General features: G+C 42.2%; 1 protein-coding gene across 4 annotated transcripts in view; it reads right to left on the bottom strand.

The window, feature by feature from the left end:
• LOC133631127 (nectin-4-like) overlaps window positions 1-20225 on the bottom strand; it is a 57518-nt gene that overhangs the window by 13842 nt on the left and 23451 nt on the right. For 3 of the 4 annotated variants that reach the window (XM_062023198.1, XM_062023199.1, XM_062023201.1), the window contains exons 4-6: window positions 15966-16244; window positions 15634-15754; window positions 6880-7031 (exon numbers count right to left, since the gene is read on the bottom strand). In XM_062023198.1, the coding sequence (XP_061879182.1) occupies window positions 6880-7031; window positions 15634-15754; window positions 15966-16244 (552 nt within the window). The remainder of the gene's footprint in view (window positions 1-6879; window positions 7032-15633; window positions 15755-15965; window positions 16245-20225) is intronic. The other variant, XM_062023200.1, reaches the window with a different exon arrangement.

Genomic DNA, 20225 nt, shown 5'->3' with positions numbered 1-20225 from the left:
CCTTTCATCCTCCTTTCCATGAATCTGCAGAGGCAGCCCAGTTGCACTTAGTCTGTCCGGTCAGGTCTCTGAGGTCGTACAATGACCGCACACGGACAAACCGATCAGCTCTTTGTGTGCTACGCAGGAGTCTCCAAGCAGCAATTGGCCTGCTGGGTTATCGAGGCCATAGCTCTGGCCTATGATGGTGCTGGGGTCCCTCCATTTAGGGGAGTGGTGGCCCACTCCGCCTGAGGGATGGCTGCCTCTTGGGCACTCTTCAAAGGTGCTCCCTTGGAGGACATTTGTGTGGCGGCTGGTTGGTTCCTCTCCTGAGACCTTTGCAAGGTTTTACAGGCTAAATGTTGCTTCATCAATGTCTTCTGCCGTTCTGGAAGCAGGCCAGTGAATCGTGCTGTCCCTGCCACGCTGGACCATGGATTCAAGCCAGGTAAACGTGTATGGTCCCTGCCGTGCTGGACCACAGCTTCAGAGTTGGTATTCAACCGGTGGTTGTATTTAAATGATTAAGAAGGTTCTGTTTATGGGGACCTTTTTTCTCAGTTGAAAATTGTTTCTCTCACAACATGTGGCATTCATCGGCCTTTTGACTGTTTAACCACAACCTGAGGCTTTACTCAATCAACTATGTTCTAAACCACACTGATGTTCTAATGGTTTTTGACCTCATTTCACCTCCTGCCTGACCTCATTTGGTATACTGTTGACCCATACAGTGGCGTATTGACCTTAAATTAAACAGAATGGATAGTTACAGAGCTTTAAAGGCCTACTGAAAGCCACTACTACCGACCACGCAGTCTGATAGTTTATCAATCAATCAATCAATCAATGTTTATTTATATAGCCCTAAATCACAAGTGTCTCAAAGGGCTGTACAAGCCACAACGACATCCTCGGTACAGAGCCCACATACGGGCAAGGAAAAACTCACCCCAGTGGGACGTCGGTGAATGACTATGAGAAACCTTGGAGAGGACCGCATATGTGGGTAACCCCCCCCCTCTAGGGGAGACCGAAAGCAACGGATGTCGAGTGGGTCTGACATAACATTGTGAAAGTCCAGTCCACAGTGGATCCAACACATCAGCGGGAGTCCAGTCCACAGCGGGGCCAACAGGAAACCATCCCGAGCGGAGACGGGTCAGCAGCGCAGAGATGTCCCCAACCGATGCACAGGCTAGTGGTCCACCCGGGGTCCCGGCTCTGGACAGCCAGCACTTCATCCATGGCCACCGGACCTATGCAACTCCCCCTCGCAAGGGACAGGGGAGAAGAGGAGAGAAGAAAAGAAACGGCAGATCAACTGGTCTAAAAAAGGGGGGGTCTATTTAAAGGCTAGATTATACAAATGAGTTTTAAGATGGGACTTAAATGCTTCTACTGAGGTAGCATCTCTAACTGTTACCGGGAGGGCATTCCAGAGTACTGGAGCCCGAATAGAAAACGCTCTATAGCCCGCAGACTTTTTTTTGGCTCTGGGAATCACTAATAAGCCGGAGTTCTTTGAACGCAGATTTCTTGTCGGGACATATGGTACAATACAATCGGCGAGATAGGCTGGAGCTAAACCGTGTAATATTTTATACGTAAGTAGTAAAACCTTAAAGTCGCATCTTAAGTGCACAGGAAGCCAGTGCAAGTGAGCCAGTATAGGCGTAATATGATCAAACTTTCTTGTTTTTGTCAAAAGCCTTGCAGCCGCATTTTGTACCAACTGTAATCTTTTAATGCTAGACATAGGGAGGCCCGAAAATAATACGTTACAGTAATCGAGACGAGACGTAACGAACGCATGAATAATGATCTCAGCGTCGCTAGTGGACAAGATGGAACGAATTTTAGCGATATTACGGAGATGAAAGACGGCCGTTTTAGTAACACTCTTAATGTGTGACTCAAACGAGAGAGTTGTTTTAGTAACACTCTTAATGTGTGACTCAAACGAGAGAGTTGGGTCGAAGATAATACCCAGATTCTTTACCGAGTCTCCTTGTTTAATTGTTTGGTTGTCAAATGTTAAGGTGGTATTATTAAATAGATGTTGGTGTCTAGCAGGACCGATAATCAGCATTTCCGTTTTCTTAGCGTTGAGTTGCAAAAAGTTAGCGGACATCCATTGTTTAATTTCATTAAGACACGCCTCCAGCTGACTACAGTCCGGCGTGTTGGTCAGCTTTAGGGGCATGTAGAGTTGAGTGTCATCAGCATAACAGTGAAAGCTAACACCGTACTTGCGTATGATGTCACCCAGCGGCAGCATGTAAATACTAAAGAGTGCAGGGCCAAGAACCGAACCCTGGGGAACTCCGCACGTTACCTTGACATAGTCCGAGGTCACATTGTTATGGGAGACGCACTGCATCCTGTCAGTAAGATAAGAGTTAAACCAAGACAAGGCTAAGTCTGACATACCAATACGTGTTTTGATACGCTCTAATAAAATATTATGATCGACGGTATCGAAAGCGGCGCTAAGATCAAGAAGCAGCAACATAGATGACACATCAGAATCCATCGTTAGCAATAGATCATTAGTCATTTTTGCGAGGGCTGTCTCCGTAGAGTGATTTGCCCTGAAACCGGATTGAAAAGGTTCACAGAGATTGTTAGTCACTAAGTGTTCATTTAGCTGCTGTGCAACAGTTTTTTCGAGAATTTTGGAAATAAACGGAAGGTGGGAGACCGGTCGGTAGTTTACCATGAGGTCAGGATCGAGGTTAGGTCTTTTGAGCAGAGGATGAATAACCGCTTTTTTGAATGCTAGGGGAACAGTGCCGGAGGAAAGTGATAAGTTTATAATATTTAACACTGATGGACCTAATAATACAAACAGTTCCTTGATAAGTTTCCCAGGAAGTGGGTCAAGTAAACATGTTGTTTGTTTTATCCCACTTACACGCTGTAATAATTCCTCTAATGTTATTTCATCAAAAATAGAGAGACTATTTTGGAGGGCAGTGTCCGTCGTATATACAGTCGTATTTGTGTTAATAGAGCCCAGTTGTAGCTGGGATGCGTTGTCTTTAATCTCCTTTCTAATGACTTCAATTTTCTTATTAAAGAAATTCATAAAATCATCTGCCGAGTGGGTGGAGCTACTGGGAGGAGTCCCTTGTTGGGTTAGCGATGCTACTGTACTAAACAGAAATTTAGGATCGTTTTTGTTGAGGCGGATGAGATTTGAGTAGTATTTAGCTTTAGCTAAGGTAAGCATGCGTTTATAAGTTATTAAACTATCACTCCATGCTTGATGGAAAACCTCAAGTTTAGTCGCGCGCCATTTGCGTTCCAGTTTTCTACATGATAATTTATGAGCTCTAATTTCTTCTGTAAACCATGGGGTGCGCCTTTTAGGGGCCCTTTTTTGCTTTAGCGGTGCTATACTATCAATAATTTCGCGCAAGGCATCGTCAAAGTTGTTAGTGAGTTTATCAATAGAGCCGACATAATTTGGGAATGGTGCTATTACCGAAGGCAGTAGGTCAGCAAGAGTCATCGTTGTGGCAGCATTAATGTTGCGGCCGCTATAGCAGTTATTATTATTATTAGCTTGTTGACAAAGAGTCAAAACTTCAAATTTTATAAGGTAATGATCGGACATTACTTTAGTATATGGAAGTATCATAACTTTGGAGGTGGTGACACCCCTGACAAACACTAGATCTATTGTATTACCGTTGCGATGCGTGGGTTCATGTATTATTTGTGTAAGACCACAGCTATCAATTATGGTTTGGAGCGCCACGCACTGAGGGTCCGATGGGGTATTCATATGGATATTAAAGTCCCCCATTATGATTATATTGTCGGCGTGCGTCACTAGATCAGCAACGAACTCTGAGAATTCACTGATAAAGTCCGAATAGGGCCCAGGGGGGCGGTAGATAACAGCCAGGTCGAGAGGTAGCGGTGTGACAGACCTCATAGTAAGCACCTCAAACGATTTATATTTATTATTTAGGTTAGGGGTAAGGTTGAAATTTTCATTGTATATTAGTGCGACACCCCCTCCCCTTTTAAGAGGGCGGGCAACATGCGCATTCGTATAGTTAGGAGGAGATGCCTCATTGAGCGCAAAAAATTCGTCCGGTTTGAGCCAGGTTTCGCTAAGACCAATGACGTTAAGATTGTTGTCTCTAATGACCTCATTAACCAATAACGCCTTGGGAGACAATGATCTTATGTTTAAAAAGCCCATATTATAGGTATTGGGCTGTTTTGACGAGTTTTTGTTAAGATTATCCGTAGTGGCAATATTAACAATGTTGCGTTTATTATGCGTAGTGCACTTTAAATAGTTTCGACCATATCTAGGAATTGATATGACGGGAATTTTCCGATTGTTTGCTTGGTGCTGCAATAGACTGGACATATCATAATTTGCCACCTCAGTAGAATGCATGTCCACCTCTGACACAGACACAACAGAAAAAACATTATGTGAATTGTGTATTATTCTAAGAGAATTGCTATGCGTACATGGATTATCCAGCCTGGCGCTGGCTAGTTCTAGCTTAACTGACTCCTCACCCGGACTAACAGACATTGTAATTGCCTGTGACCGGGCTTGCTCTAGTGTAGTCAGTCAAGTGAGACTTAAATAGTAGTCTATGTTTCTAGACAGGATGATGGCGCCTTCCTGGTTAGGGTGAAGGCCGTCTCTCATCAGCAAGCCTGGTTTGCCCCAGAAAGAGGGCCAGTTATCAATAAACGTTAGTCCCTGCTGCCTACAGTAGCAGGCCAACCACTTGTTAAGCGAGACTAATCTGCTATATCTCTCATCATTGCCTCTCGCAGGCAGGGGGCCAGAGACAATTACTCGATGCCTGGACATCTTTCTGGCGAGATCACAAGTCCTGGCTATGTTTCTCTTTGTAATCTCTGACTGTCTCATTCTAGTGTCATTGGAGCCAACGTGTACAACTATATTCGTTTATATATCAATGATGAAATCTTAACATTGCAACACATGCCAATACGGCCGGGTTAACTTATAAAGTGACATTTTAAAATTCCCGGGAAATATCCGGCTGAAACATCGCGGTATGATGACGTATGCGCGTGACGAAGTCCGAGTAACGGAAGTTATGGTACCCCGTAGAATCCTATACAAAAAGCTCTGTTTTCATTTCATAATTCCACAGTATTCAGGACATCTTTTGCAATTTTTTTAATGAACAATGAAGGCTGCAAAGAAGACAGTTGTAGGTGGGATCGGTGTATTAGCAGCGGACTACAGCAACACAACCAGGAGGACTTTGTTGGAGCGCTAGCCGCACTAGCCGCGCTAGCCGCCGACTTCACCTTGACTTCCTACGTCTCCGGGCCGCCAAACGCATCGGGTGAAGTCCTTCGTCCTTCTGCCGATCGCTGCAACGCAGGTGAGCACGGGTGTTGATGAGCAAATGAGGGCTGGCTGGCGTAGGTGGAGAGCTAATGTTTTTAGCATAGCTCTGTGCAATCCGGTTGCTAAGTTCGCTTCAATGGCGTCCTTAGCACAGCATTGTTAACCTTCGCCAGCCTGGAAAGCATTAACCGTGTATTTACATGTCCACGGTTTAATAGTATTGTTGATTTTCTATCTATACTTCCAGTCAGGGGTTTATTTCTTTTGTTTCTATATGCAGTTAAAGCAAGATGTTATCACGTTAGCTCGTAGCTAAAGCATTTCGCCGATGTAAAAGGCACTGAATGTCCATTTCGCGTTCTCGTCTCTCATTTTCAAGAGGATATAGTATCCCAGGTGGTTTAAAATACAAATCCGTGATCTACAATAAAAAAAGGAGAGTGTGGAATCCAATGAGCCAGCTTGTACCTAAGTTACGGTCAGAGCGAAAAAAGATACGTCCATCGCTGCCTCTCAAGTCCTTCACTGTAACGTTCCTCATCTACGAATCTTTCATCCTCGCTCAAATTAATGGGGTAATCATCACTTTCTCGGTCCGAATCTCTCTCGCTCCATTGTAAACAACGGGGAATTGTGAGGAATACTAGCTCCTGTGACGTCACGCTACTTCCGCTACAGGCAAGGCTTTTTTTATCAGCGAGCAAAAGTTGCGAACTTTATTGTCGATTTTTTCTACTAAATCCTTTCAGCAAAAATATGGCAATATCGCGAAATTATTAAGTATGACACATAGAATGGATCTGCTATTCCCGTTTAAATTTAAAAAAATCATTTCAGTAGGCCTTTAACTGTGGTTCTAAGAATAAAGGTCAAAACGCCAGCTTGTAGTGTCATTCAAAAAGGAGGTTCGGCCTCAGTCGGAGAAAAGGGACTGAACAGGTGATTGCACAGCTGTATTTACAGGCACTGATTGCGCCCGCAGGGCGGCGGTCTTGATGTGATTCATTTGCTACATTGTCTCCTGAACAACTCACAAAGTGAATCATACGGTGGCGTGTTGACCTTTTTCATAGAACCACGATTACGTTCCGTAACCATCCATTTTGCATTTCATGTTTTTTAAATACTTTTAGTCTCTCCCACTAAGTCCATAAAAGTATATTTACATGGGGCATGGCCAATTAAGCAAATTAGACAATGATGTCACTTAGTGCACCTCCCAGTATGATACCATGACCATAACAAACAGTAAAAATATGATACAGTCCAGCTGTACACAAACTATAATAACCCTAAACTTGTTTGTTTTTGTTTTTTTAAACAAGCTTGGACAAATGTTAGCAGAAAAATAAAGTGTATGGTTCAATAAATACCTCAAAATTAAGCTTTATTATATTTGTAAAAGAAAAATGACTAAAATTCAATACTTGGCAAGTGCAAGTAGTGACTCAACATACTGTATGTCCATTGTGACCTCCTTTTTAAAAGACACATTGTTCCTCTATTTTCATAGTGAAAAATCGCCTCACCTGTCACCGTCATTAAGTACTCAGCCTTTGCCGCGCCAACTGCGTTAGTCATCACACACTCATACAGGCCGCTGTCGTTCAGGCGGAGGCCTCGTTCAAACGTCAGACTGCCTCCGACCACCGAGACACCGTCTGGCAAAGTGTCGCCCCTCCTGTTGGAAAAAAAGTTTGGATGAATTAGCGAAGATGTCACAAAGACAAAAGGATGACTCAGTACGTGATTGTTTTTGCTTGCGGAAAACAGAAACATATGAAATGTCAGCGCTTAGTGTCAAATAGAATGAACACTGGATCCGCCAACAGAATAAAAGAGATGAGTCCACAGAGAAAGATCATGTTGCTCCAGTTTCACTTTGCCACTTTCAGTGGAACCACCTCAACAACACCAGGGGGAGCTCCACAAACCACGTTAAACCCAGATTCCGATCTAACAAAGGTCTTAACTCATTCTCCTTCTATGCCACGTCAATATGGAATGCACTCCCAACAGGTGTAAAAGAAAGTGCATCTCTACCCTCCTTCAAAACCACACTAAAAGAACACCTCCAGGCAACTACAACCCTAGACTAACACCCTCCCCCCACCACATCCCACCTCCCCGGATTGTAAATAATCAAATATATATACTTGTTCTTATGCTTTCTGAGCTCACTATGTTCACTGCTCGCTGTACATATCCTACCAAGTCAGACCTACACTGTTACAATGTCCATTTCTCAGATTATATAATTGTTGATGACTGAAGTGCTGATATCAACCAAACCTAACCCCCTCCACATCCCACCCCCGGATTGTAAATAATGTAATAATTCAATGTATATACTCTGATGATTAACTTGTGTGATGACTGTATTATGCTGATAGTATATATTTATACCATGAATTGATTAACGTGGACCCCGACTTAAACAAGTTGAAAAACTTATTCGGGTGCTACCATTTAGTGGTCAATTGTACGGAATATGTACTGTACTGTGCAATCTACTAATAAAAGTCTCAATCAATCAAGCTTACACCGGGCCGAAGCATCGCCTACCTGAGCTTTGAAAAGCTGCACAAAGGAGGAGCAGGAAGAAGATGATAGATGCAGATAGAGCTGCACCTCTCACAATTCTACATTTGGATTTATCAAACAAACAACTTCAATAAAAACATTTTTACACACGTATTCAAACTGTTATCCTTTCTCAGGATTGTAAGTGTAATTTCAGTTTAACCGTCTAGTCTTTATTGATGTTTTTTAACTCCTCTGGCTGATTATTGAATAAATCTTTACACTAACTACAGCACAGGTGTCAAACTCAAAGGGCCAGACCTGGCCAACCACAACATTTCACGTGGCCCGCCACAACATTTCCAATAAAGGGCTTAAAGGCCTACTGAAAGCCACTACTACCGACCACGCAGTCTGATAGTTTATATATCAATGATGAAATCTTAACATTGCAACACATGCCAATACGGCCGGGTTAACTTATAAAGTGACATTTAAAATTTCCCGGGAAATATCCGGCTGAAACGTCGCGGTATGATGACGCATGCGCGTGACAAAGTCAGAGTAACGGAAGTTATGGTACCCCGTAGAATCCTATACAAAAAGCTCTGTTTTCATTTCATAATTCCACAGTATTCTGGACATCTTTTGCAATTTGTTTAATGAACAATGAAGGCTGCAAAGAAGACAGTTGTAGGTGGGATCGGTGTATTAGCAGCGGACTACAGCAACACAACCAGGAGGACTTTGTTGGAGCGCTAGCCGCGCTAGCCGCGCTAGCCGCGCTAGCCGCCGACCTCACCTTGACTTCCTACGTCTCCGGGCCGCCAAACGCATCGGGTGAAGTCCTTCGTCCTTCTGCCGATCGCTGGAACGCAGGTGAGCACGGGTGTTGATGAGCAGATGAGGGCTGGCTGGCGTAGGTGGAGAGCTAATGTTTTTAGCATAGCTCTGTGCGGTCCGGTTGCTAAGTTAGCTTCAATGGCGTCGTTAGCACAGCATTGTTAACCTTCGCCAGCCTGGAAAGCATTAACCGTGTATTTACATGTCCACGGTTTAATAGTATTGTTGATTTTCTATCTATCCTTCCAGTCAGGGGTTTATTTTTTTTGTTTCTATATGCAGTTAAAGCAAGATGCTATCACGTTAGCTCGTAGCTAAAGCATTTCGCCGATGTATTGTCGTGGAGATAAAAGGCACTGAATGTCCATTTTGCGTTCTCGACTCTCATTTTCAAGAGGATATAGTATGTGAGGTGGTTTAAAATACAAATCCGTGATCCACAATAGAAAAAGGAGAGTGTAGAATCCAATGAGCCAGCTTGTACCTAAGTTACGGTCAGAGCGAAAAAAGATACGTCCATCACTGCCTCTCAAGTCCTTCACTGTAACGTTCCTCATCTACGAATCTTTCATCCTCGCTCAAATTAATGGGGCAATCATCACTTTCTCGGTCCGAATCTCTCTCGCTCCATTGTAAACAACGGGGAATTGTGAGGAATACTAGCTCCTGTGACGTCACGCTACTTCCGGTACAGGCAAGGCTTTTTTTTTATCAGCGAGCAAAAGTTGCGAACTTTATCGTCGATTTTCTCTACTAAATCCTTTCAGCAAAAATATGGCAATATCGCGAAATGATCAAGTATGACACATAGAATGGATCTGCTATTCCCGTTTAAATAAAAAAAAAACATTTCAGTAGGCCTTTAATTTTTCTGGTTAAATTTATTTTTTTCTCTCCAATTTTGACAAAAGAAATGTACTGCATGCAATTGCATATCTTCGAAACACTAATATTATTTGGTCGTACAACAAAAGCATGCCCCCAAGCATTTTTGGGGGCAAGAGGGGTGATCAAAAATAAATATTGAAACATCTGCTTGTCACCTTGACTTAGGATTTCAAAGCAAGTTGTCATCGACCTGTTAGTAAAAAATATAATAATCAAATCCCTACACAATGTGATGAGACTATTAGTGTATAGGTTTATAAAATTCATAGGATTCACTTCACAGTATATATTCACTTCACTCTTGCTCTCTGATAGCACCCATAATTGCGATGTGACCCTAAATAAGAATACATTTGCCACCCCTAAACTACAGCAAGCAATAACCATGCTAAACTAGCTTGTAGCGTTGTTTGATGCTAAAATACTGATGCCTGACATGACTTATTGAATTGTTTGTCGTAAAAAACGAAGTAAACTTGGTGATTAGAGATGTCCGATAAATGCTTTAAAATGTAATATCGGAAATTATCGGTATCGGTTTTAAAAAAGTAAAATTAATTACTTTTTTAAAAACGCCGCTGTACGTAGGGAGAAGTACACAGCAGTTGCGTCTCCCAGTCAGCAGCCCCTCCCCTCTCCCTTCTCCCACACACAACACAGGAGTTGCAGCACTACTGCAGCATGAGAGGTTTACTGGCGACGCTTGATGACCTCATCAAACCGCTGCGAGCGGAGCATAACAACAACAAGAGTGTGTTGTTGCCGGTGCTGTAGCCGTGGCTAACAAGCTCGCTCGCTCGCTCGGTGACTGACTAACGACACCGTGTCTATGGTTTGGGATTATTTTAAAGTGTGTCTGACGGATAAAAAACTGGCAATTTGCAATGACTGCAAAAAGTTGGTTATGCGAGGAGGAACCAAGACGTCTTCCTTTAATACGAGCAATTTGATCTCCCACCTCTTCAAGAATCATAAGGAGATACACGATGAATACAAGCGGAAGATGGATGAAAAGCAAACACCGAAAAAAAGTAGCACCACACAGTTGTCGCTTAAAGACTCCGCCGAGAAAAAACAAAAATACAACAAAAACCACCCCAAGGCGAAAGCCCACGTTGTGGTCAGGGACAACGCACGCAGTATGTCAAAAACTACGGTGGAGTTTGGTGTGGCTAGTCTGCCCTGCATGGCGCACACTTTGCAGCTTGCAATGAACGGAGGTGCCCTGTCTCAACGCAGCATTTCAGAAGCTCTGACTGACTGGTAGGCCACTTCAAGCACTCAGCACTAGCTTGCAGCACATTTGTGTTACTCATACAAATACAATAGAGCTGGGCAGATTGAGCCCAGTTTATAATTTCCTGTTATACAGTATGCCAGGCACCCTTGCACTAAAGGAGGACTATGTTATTTACTTTATTACTCTAGTATACTCTGGACTGAAGCTGTGTGCCTTCATTGTTTTTGTAGCTGTTGTTTTGAGGCATGTTTAAAAAAAATAAAAAAATAATGCACTTTGTGAAAGTCAAAGTATAGTATTTCCCATAGTTGTAGTGGGTATCAGGATTATCTCAGGGAGAGCATGTCCCAAATTCCAAGCTGCTGTTTTGAGGCATGTTAAAAAAAAATAATGCACTTTGTGACTTCAATAATAAATATGGCAGTGCCATGTTGGCACTTTTTTCCATAACTTGAGTTGAAGTTGTTCTCTTATTTTGGAAAACCATGTTACATTGTTTAATGCATCCAGCGGGCATCACAACAAAATTAAGCATAATAATGTGTTAATTCCACGACTGTATATATCGTATCGGTTGATATTGGAATCGGTAATTAAGAGTTGGACAACATCGGAATATCGGATATCGGCAAAAAAGCCATTATCGGACATCTCTATTGGTGATAATAAAGCTCGCAGCTAAAGCATGGAGTCCAATATTCACACGCTATAATCTGTTTTTGGTCAACATTTTTACATTTTGTGCTCCATATAGATGGTATTTGGCTTCTTTACAAACAAAAAAGAACTGAGATGCGTTTTCTGAGCATTGCCAAGGCTGTGATGTTTGTGTGATAAGTGCATTCTGTGAGTATGTGTAACGCATGTTAAAGACAAAACAAGCTCAGAGACACATGATTTGTCTGCCAGCGTGGGACAGAGACTTTAAAATAATGTGTCTTGCGGCATTAAAGATACCAGGAACAAGAACACTATTGTTTTTGAGCATGCATACTAATTCAGATTAAAGCTGCATTGTCATTCCCAAACATCCTTCCGATTGATGGAATAAAAAAAGTGTCCAAAATGTCGATGTAAACTTGTGCATTTATTGTAGTAGTAACGGCAGCCATCTCCCTAGCGCAGGGGTCGGCAACCTTTACCACTCAAAGAGCCATTTTGGCAAGTTTCACAAATCAAAGAAAATAATGGGAGCCACAAAAAAAATTCAAAATTTTAAATGAAAAACACTGCATACAAAGCTTAAATTGCTTTGTGCTATGTTAACCAGGGGTCTCAGACACACGCACCGGTCTCAGACAAATGCACCGGCATGCACTTTAATATGGAAATTTGATGTTAGTGCGGCCCGCGAGTTTTGAATGAATGGCGCTTGATAGCGTCATACTTGCCAACCCTCTCATTATTTCCGGGAGACTCCCGAATATCAGGGCGTGATGGCGCTGCTTTTGGCGCCCTCTATACCCTGCCCAAACAGTGTACCTGCTCGACCACATGTAGAATGCAGCTTCAGCTTGCTCACGTAAGTGACAGCAAGGCGTACTAGGTCAGCAGCCACACAGCTTACACTGACGGTAGCCGTATAAAACAACTTTAACACTGTTACGTTACAAATATGCGCCACACTTTGAACCCACACCAAAAAAGAATGACAAACACATTTCTGGAGAACATCTGCACTGTAACACAACATAAACACAACACAAAAAATACCCAGAATCCCATGCAGCACTAACTCTTCCGCTCAACCGACGCACGGAGGGGGAGGGGGGGGGTTTGGTGGTAGCGGGGGTGTATAATCTAGACCGGATGAGTTAGGGCTGCATGGGATTCTGGGTATTGGTTGTGTTGTGTTTATGTTGTGTTACGGTGGGATGTTCTCCAGAAATGTGTTTTTCATTCTTTTTTGGTGTGGGTTCACAGTGTGGCGCATATTTGTAACGTAACAGTGTTAAAGTTGTTTTATACGGCTACCGTCAGTGTAAGCTGTGTGGCTGATGACTAAGTATGCTTTGCTGTCTCCTACGTGTGCAAGTAAAAAATACGTACAACACGTAGCCGGGCTGGCACACTGTTTGTAAATGCTATAGAGGACAATTACTGCAGTGCAATTAGGGCACGCCCTTAATTTAGTAATTAGAGTGAAAATAGGATTATATTTCCCCTGGGAGTTATCTAGGAGAGGCACTGGGATCCATAAGTCTCCTGGGAAAATCGGGGGGGTCGGCAAGTATGTAGCTGAGCCGCATCAGTGTTGTCAAAGAGCCGCGGGTTGCCGACCCCTGCCCTAGCGCCATTACCTCACATGCAGCCCCATATCATCACTGACTGTGGAAATGTGCCCGTTTTCCTCGGACAGTCGTCCTCATAGATCTCATTGGAACGGCACCAGACAAAAGTCCCAGCATCATCACCTCACCCAATGCAGATTCGCGATTCATTACTGAATGGACTTTCATCCAGCCAGTCCATAGTCTATGATTGCTTTTCCTTTGCCCGTTGGAAACTTGTTTTTTTCCGTTTAGATGTTAATGACGGCGTTCGTTTGCTTTTTTGTATTTAAATCCCGTTTCCTTAGGCGGTTTCTTATAGTTCGATCACAAATGGCGACTACCGTTTTCTGTGCATTTTCTGTTTTCAAGACAAATGGCTTTAAGTTTTCAGTCTTGACGCTTTGATGTTTACATTGGTCTACCAGTATGCTTGCTTTTTACAGCCTTCCCATGTTTTGTACTTGATTCATCATTTTAGACGCAGCTGACTGAACAATCAACATCTTTGGCAACTTTGCGTGTTGTGTACTGAGGCTTTAGCTCTGGAAATGAACATTTACAGGATGATGGCAAAAAAAAAAAAGTTTCATAATATAGTGACTCATTTTTCTAAGCAAACTTAATCGGCGGATTCGGCCGTAACGCACATATTCGGGTGTCGGGCAATCTTATCCGATGCACAGTGTGCGCACAAATTGACGGGCAATCTTAATTGTTGGATTCGGCGGGCCCATATTGGGATAGAGTACGGCTTAAAACTCACCTTTTTACCGCAGATTACTTTTAATTTATGTTTTCATTGTGAGTCTTAAATGTTTAGTTTAGATTCCTTTGTGTGTCTCAGTCTCTGATTTTTTTTTGGGTTTTTTTGTTTCTCCATTCGGGCTGCGCCCCAGGCTGATGTAACAGTTGGTTGGGGGGCGCATGATAAATGAAAATAACATAACATAACATAAGACGCAATTCTATTCGACACGCACATATCTGGGTGGCGGGCATTATTTTTGGATTGATGATGATGATCAGTGACTAAACGTAAGACATTTAGTTACAATATATATTTGACATAACCGTGATTAGGCTGCTACTTTAGCGTTAACTGTGATACTTGGTTTTTGAATTTGTGTATGATTTTCTGACTGAGCATAACAGCTCTTACTATGTTTTGGAACATTATCAGGAAATGTTGCATGAACTGTTTAGATTTTGTAAAATAGCTGTAGCCCTTCCTGTAAGCAGTGCTACATGTGAACAAAGCTTTTCAGCTCTTACGCTCATAAAAACAAATTTGCGTAGAACTATGTTTGACACGAGGCTTAGCCATTTAGGTATCCAAAGTAGTGAGTCCAAAAGAGCTGAGGACTGTTTGACGGCCAACACAGGAACAAGCATATTCTTCTGTTTTAAATAGTAATAGGAACAAGAACACTATTGTTGGTTGCAGGGCCGGCCCGTGGCATAGGCCGTATAGGCAAATGCTAAGGGCGCCGTCCATCAGGGGGCGCCACGCCAGTGCCACAAATGTTGGAGAAACGGCACGGTGCGCCGCCTCCCTTCCCGTATCATGACTCTTTTTGGACGTCACCACATCAAAAAATCAACACAAGATGTCAAAACGGCCAAAACTGTCAGGTGCCCAGGGAAGAAAAAATATAAAAGAAGAGGAGGAGAAACGAGAAAAAGACAGAGGTAGCAGGTAGGTAACGTTAGCCTACATTAAATTATTTGTCTGTTACAGAATGTGATAGTAACCTGGCTTTTTAGCATTAAGCTAATGTTACATGATTCTGCAATTGCTCATCAATAAATAGCTAGTTCTGTTTTAACGTCGGGTTAATATTGTGGAGGGGGCTAAATTGTTATGGAAAATAATAATGTAACGTTAGGTAATTACAGTACTCCCACCTTACATTCCTCAGGGACATTTGTATTAGATCTTTTAAGCAGGTGTTTTTTGTTTACATTGTTATTGCCTTCTGGTTAGCTAATGTTTGCCCTGCAGGTAATAGTCACTTTTTCACCCCTTTATATATTAGGTATAGTTGTAAGCCTAGTTGTTAAAGTGCACATCATTAATGTTAATTAAGCAATATCACATGAGAGGGAATGCTGTTTTTTTAATTTGAGCACTGCTGTGATTCGGTTAAAGATAATCATAACATAACATTCTCATATAATATGTTAATTTGCTTTCTTTAAGTAAAAAAAAGGTCAAAGACAAAGCTATTCGGTTTCTTGTGAGTATATACACTTCACTGCCGATGTGGGGGGGCGCCACCTAAAATCTTGCCTAGGGCGCCAGATTGGTTAGGGCCAGGCCTGGTTGGTTGTAGTTCGTTTTAGTCTTTGTTTTCTGATAGGACTGACAATAACCATATGATTGCCATTTGTTGTGATATTGCACGCAGGCATGACATACTTCTTTCTGAAAATAGCCTAATTTCTGTGTAAAATGTGTTGGTTAGAGATTGGGCAAATGTGTGCGACCGTGCTGCGGTTGTGCCAACATGTCTTACCGCATCCAGGTGATATTTTGGGGCGCTGGGAAGCCGCCGCCAACATCGCAGTCGAGCGTCGCTTGCTCCAACCCGGCAAACCAATCGTCTGTCGAGGCAGAGATGACGGCATCTGGGGGATCTCACAAGAACAAGCACACCAGGTGACAAACATGCAGACAACAGCATAAAAAGACAACGCTAAACACACAAACAGCAGATTTTTCCTCTAATTTACAGTTCATACGGCCTAGTTATTCAACTGAAACCTTATAGATAGGTTTTCTTAATTATAACACAACCCAAATATTTGTGACTTTTCAAACAAAAGCTTCAACCAGGTGTGTACTCACAGTGGACCACGACCTGGTTGGAGATCCTACGCGGGCGTTCCAGGGAGGGATGCTGCACCAGGCAGTCGAGCCGCTTCCCGTTCATGCTGCGGAGCGGGTGGAGGGAGTAGTAGCTGGACACGGAGCCGCCCTCGTTGGTGCGGTTCTGGGATAGGCCTGGCAGGTCAGTGTCCCAAGAGAGGGTGGGCTGCGGGCGGCCCACGGCACGACAAGAGGCGGCCACGCTGAACGGCTGACCCTCCGTCAGGACCACCGGCTCCAGGGAGGCAATGGGTAGAACTGAAAAAGGAAAAATGGGGCGGGGCTTAGTTAGTCTATCACAGGGGTCGGGAACCTTTTTGGCTGAGAGAGCCATGAAAGCCAAATATTTTAAAATGTATTTCCATGAGAGCCATATAATATTTTTTAACACTGAATACTAGAGATGTCCGATAATATCGGACTGCCGATATTATCGGCTGATAAATGCTTTAAAATGTAATATCGGAAATTATCGGTTTCAAAATTATCGGTATCGGTTTCAAAAGGTAAAATGTATGACTTTTTAAAACGCCGCTGTACGGAGTGGTACACGGACATAGGGAGAAGTACAGAGCGCCAATAAACCTTAAAGGCACTGCCTTTGCGTGCCGGCCCAATCACATAATATCTACGGCTTTTCACACACACAAGTGAATGCAAGCATACTTGGTCAACAGCCATACAGGTCACACTGAGGGTCGCCGTATAAACAACTTTAACACTGTTACAAATAAGCGCCACACTGTGAACCCACACCAAACAAGAATGAGAAACACATTTCGGGAGAACAGCCGCACCGTAACACAACATAAACACAACAGAACAAATACCCAGAACCCCTTGCAGCACTAACTCTTCCGGGACGCTACAATATACCCCCCGCTACCCCCCCCCCCACCTCAACCCCGCCCACCTCAACCTCCTCATGCTCTCTCAGGGAGAGCATGTCCCAAATTCCAAGCTGCTGTTTTGAGGCATGTTAAAAAAATAATGCACTTTGTGACTTCAATAATAAATATGGCAGTGCCATGGTGGCATTTTTTTCCATAACTTGAGTTGATTTATTTTGGAAAACCTTGTTACATTGTTTAATGCATCCAGCGGGGCATCACAACAAAATTAGGCATAATAATGTGTTAATTTCACGACTGTATGTATCGGTATCGGTTGATATCGGTATCGGTAATTAAGAGTTGGACAATATCGGAATATCGGCAAAAAAGCCATTATCGGACATCTCTACTGAATACAACTAAATGCGTGCATTTTTAAGTAAGACCAACATTTTTACAGTATAATAAGTCTCTTATTCTTTTTAATAACATTGTTATTCTGAAGGTAACCAATAATAAATTAAATACTTAATTACCATTAATGCGACTTCTGGTGCTGCATGGTTTTGTTGATGGCTTTGTAGTCGTTATTTTTAACACTGTGATTACCAGCGGAATTATTCATTAATTATCGTGTTAAAAGATTAAAGATTAAAGTACCAATTTAAGCAATGTCATCTAAGATTTATCTGAGAGCCAGATGCAGTCATCAAAAGAGCCACATCTGGCTCTAGAGCCACATCTGGCTCTAGAGCCATAGGTTCCCTACCCCTGGTCTATCATCTATCACATTTTTTACCTAATAAAGTTATCATCTCTTTTCACATATTGGTTATGTTATATGCTGCCCCCTGTTGGTTTGGAGGGGCAGCTTGTTGAAATAATCTGCAGTCCTTACGTGAAGCATTCAGGACCGACACTTGAAATATATTGAAAGGTGACAGGAAAAAGAATGGTTGAAAATACTCAACGATGCCAAGCTTGTGGCATCTTTTCAAAAGACTTGAGGGTGGAATTTCTGCCAAAGGAGCATCAAAAAAACGTTGAGGAGAAGTAAGGCATCAAAACCGTGCAATATCCCTGTGCGTAAAAAAACTAAAACACTCGTGCAAACTGATTTTGCTTGCACGCGGACTCTGTTTGCACTTGTGATGTGTCTTCCCCGCCTCCTGTGCCACTTTGCACTACGGAGGGTGAACAGATTATTCCGCAGGATATCATGCTGCTCTACTAATGGTTGTTGACCCTCCTCAGAAGCTCTCTTGTACTGTTTTTGAGGGTTCAAAGCGCCTGGCGCAATCGGTGTATTATAGTGGTGCTACGGTTCATTGTCTATTTTGACACAAATATAACATTGTGTCTAAACTTGTGCGAGCAAAAATCTGAGCGAGTGTGGAAAAAAAATCCGAATGCACAGAGAGCACATAGGTCTGAGTGTTAATATGGATATCAGCGAAAATGCAAACACTTTTATTGTGCAAAAAATACATCGATATTCGCTCAAACATTTTTATTTTTGGCTTAAGTTTATTTTCAAAATATAATGTCTGTGCTTGCCAAATATTTTTCTGTCCTCAAAATCTGCCTTTGCATCCTCAAAATTAGGACACAAATATAATATAGGAAAGGAACTCGTGTGACATCAAATAAATCAATAAAGCACACAACACCTGCTTTTCCTTCACAAATGAAAAAACACCAAAACTTTAAGAAATTAAAATGGAAGAAGATAAACATATTTTAAAATATATTATCTTTTTTCCCTTTTAAATACAAGTTGGTTAAAAAGGTTTAGTGTGCATAAGTACTTTTTAAGCACATTTAATAATGATAATAATGGCCCTGTTTACACTGCACACCAAATAAAAAATGTTTGCCCTCAAGTGACACAGATCTGGGGCCGTACTTATCAAGCTTCTTAGAATTACTCCTAAGAAGTCTGCTAAGAGTTGACTTAAGAGTAAATAAATTCTTCGCTGAAAGCTGCACTTAAAAGTTAGTTATCAAGCGTCTTACTCACACTTTCAGCGAAGTGTAGGACTGAATCTTAAGTGTCACACTCAGAGCTGAATTACGACATTACTATGTGCCGTAAACGGAATTTTAGATGACGTCATTTCTGTGTCCATAGAAATGACCAATCACGGAAGGGAATCCGTTGTCTAAGAATAAAGAAATATCTTGGAAATATTTAAGTGGACAATGGGAGTGTATATTTTGACAATAAACTACAAAATAATACAAAACAAACTAGTCCCCGCCGGCACTCACGCTACCGCTCCCTCTCTTCTCTCGCCCACACACTCACTGACGTCACTCACCTCACGGCCACACACATACGCTACTCTCATAACATTTTCTTTCCAATTCATTAATTAGGCAACTAATTTGAAACTGGTGTGGGTGGCTCTATACATACTAGCCCACTGCAGCCACATGCAGAAATCAACAAGGAATCGAAAAGTATTAAATCTGTGACAAAAATAATATCCGCTCTGTCTAAACGATACCGTTTGATCAGCTGCTCGTCATCAAAAAAAACAAAACATTGTTCCGTTCCCTGAATGTTCGCGCACGTCTCTCTCGCCTCAGTGCCATCCCCTGCTGGCAACTCCTAACCACTTAAGACACCTCTGAAGGTCTCTTAAATATCGTGGAGAGTAGGAGTGATTCTTAGACTTAAGAACGTTGATAAAAAGCTTTTATTCTTAAGTTTGAGAGTAGGACTAAATTTCGCAAATTCTCAGGACTTAAGTGTAAAATGGCACTCTAAGAAGCTTGATAAGTACGGCCCCTGATATTTTTTTTCCAGTTTAAACACTCCAAAGTGCTTCAAATCGATCTTTTGGCATCAGATTCAGGCCACATCAGGAGGTAGTCCTGAACCCCATTGGAATTTGATATTTTCAAATGTGACTTCAGTCTAAACGCAATGCGACCTGAATGTGATTTTTTCCGTCAGCTTTGAGAGCTACGTCATTTGTATGCGCCGGAAATACGCAGTCGCCAGCGGAAATGAATATTTCATCACAACACCCGGTTTCTGTTTCTATTCAACACGACCAAATTTTTGTTGCATCACTTGTCAATAGGGCGCAAAAAATAGACTATATGTAATATATAAATATATATTTTGATTCCAAAGAAAAAGTGGTTGTTGAAAGACCGGAATTGATGCTGTGGGGCATTTACTTACATGCGAGTTAAAAAATAAAGCTCCCGTAGATCCACGCTGTCTGTGTCTCCTCTACATACCATCCATAAAAAGATTACAACACCCAAATGTATGCTGTATACATCCATTATATTATTATTTTACTTTCATTTACTTTCACGTAACAATACACACATTTTTAAGGTGTTGCAACTTCCATTGTTGTTTCCATGAGGCGTAGGAAGTAGCCAG

Source organism: Entelurus aequoreus, linkage group LG16, assembly GCF_033978785.1.
Source record: "Entelurus aequoreus isolate RoL-2023_Sb linkage group LG16, RoL_Eaeq_v1.1, whole genome shotgun sequence".
NCBI lineage: Eukaryota > Metazoa > Chordata > Actinopteri > Syngnathiformes > Syngnathidae > Entelurus > Entelurus aequoreus.
The sequence above is the reverse complement of the archived record's forward strand: the minus strand, read 5'-3'. Positions and strand labels throughout refer to the sequence as shown.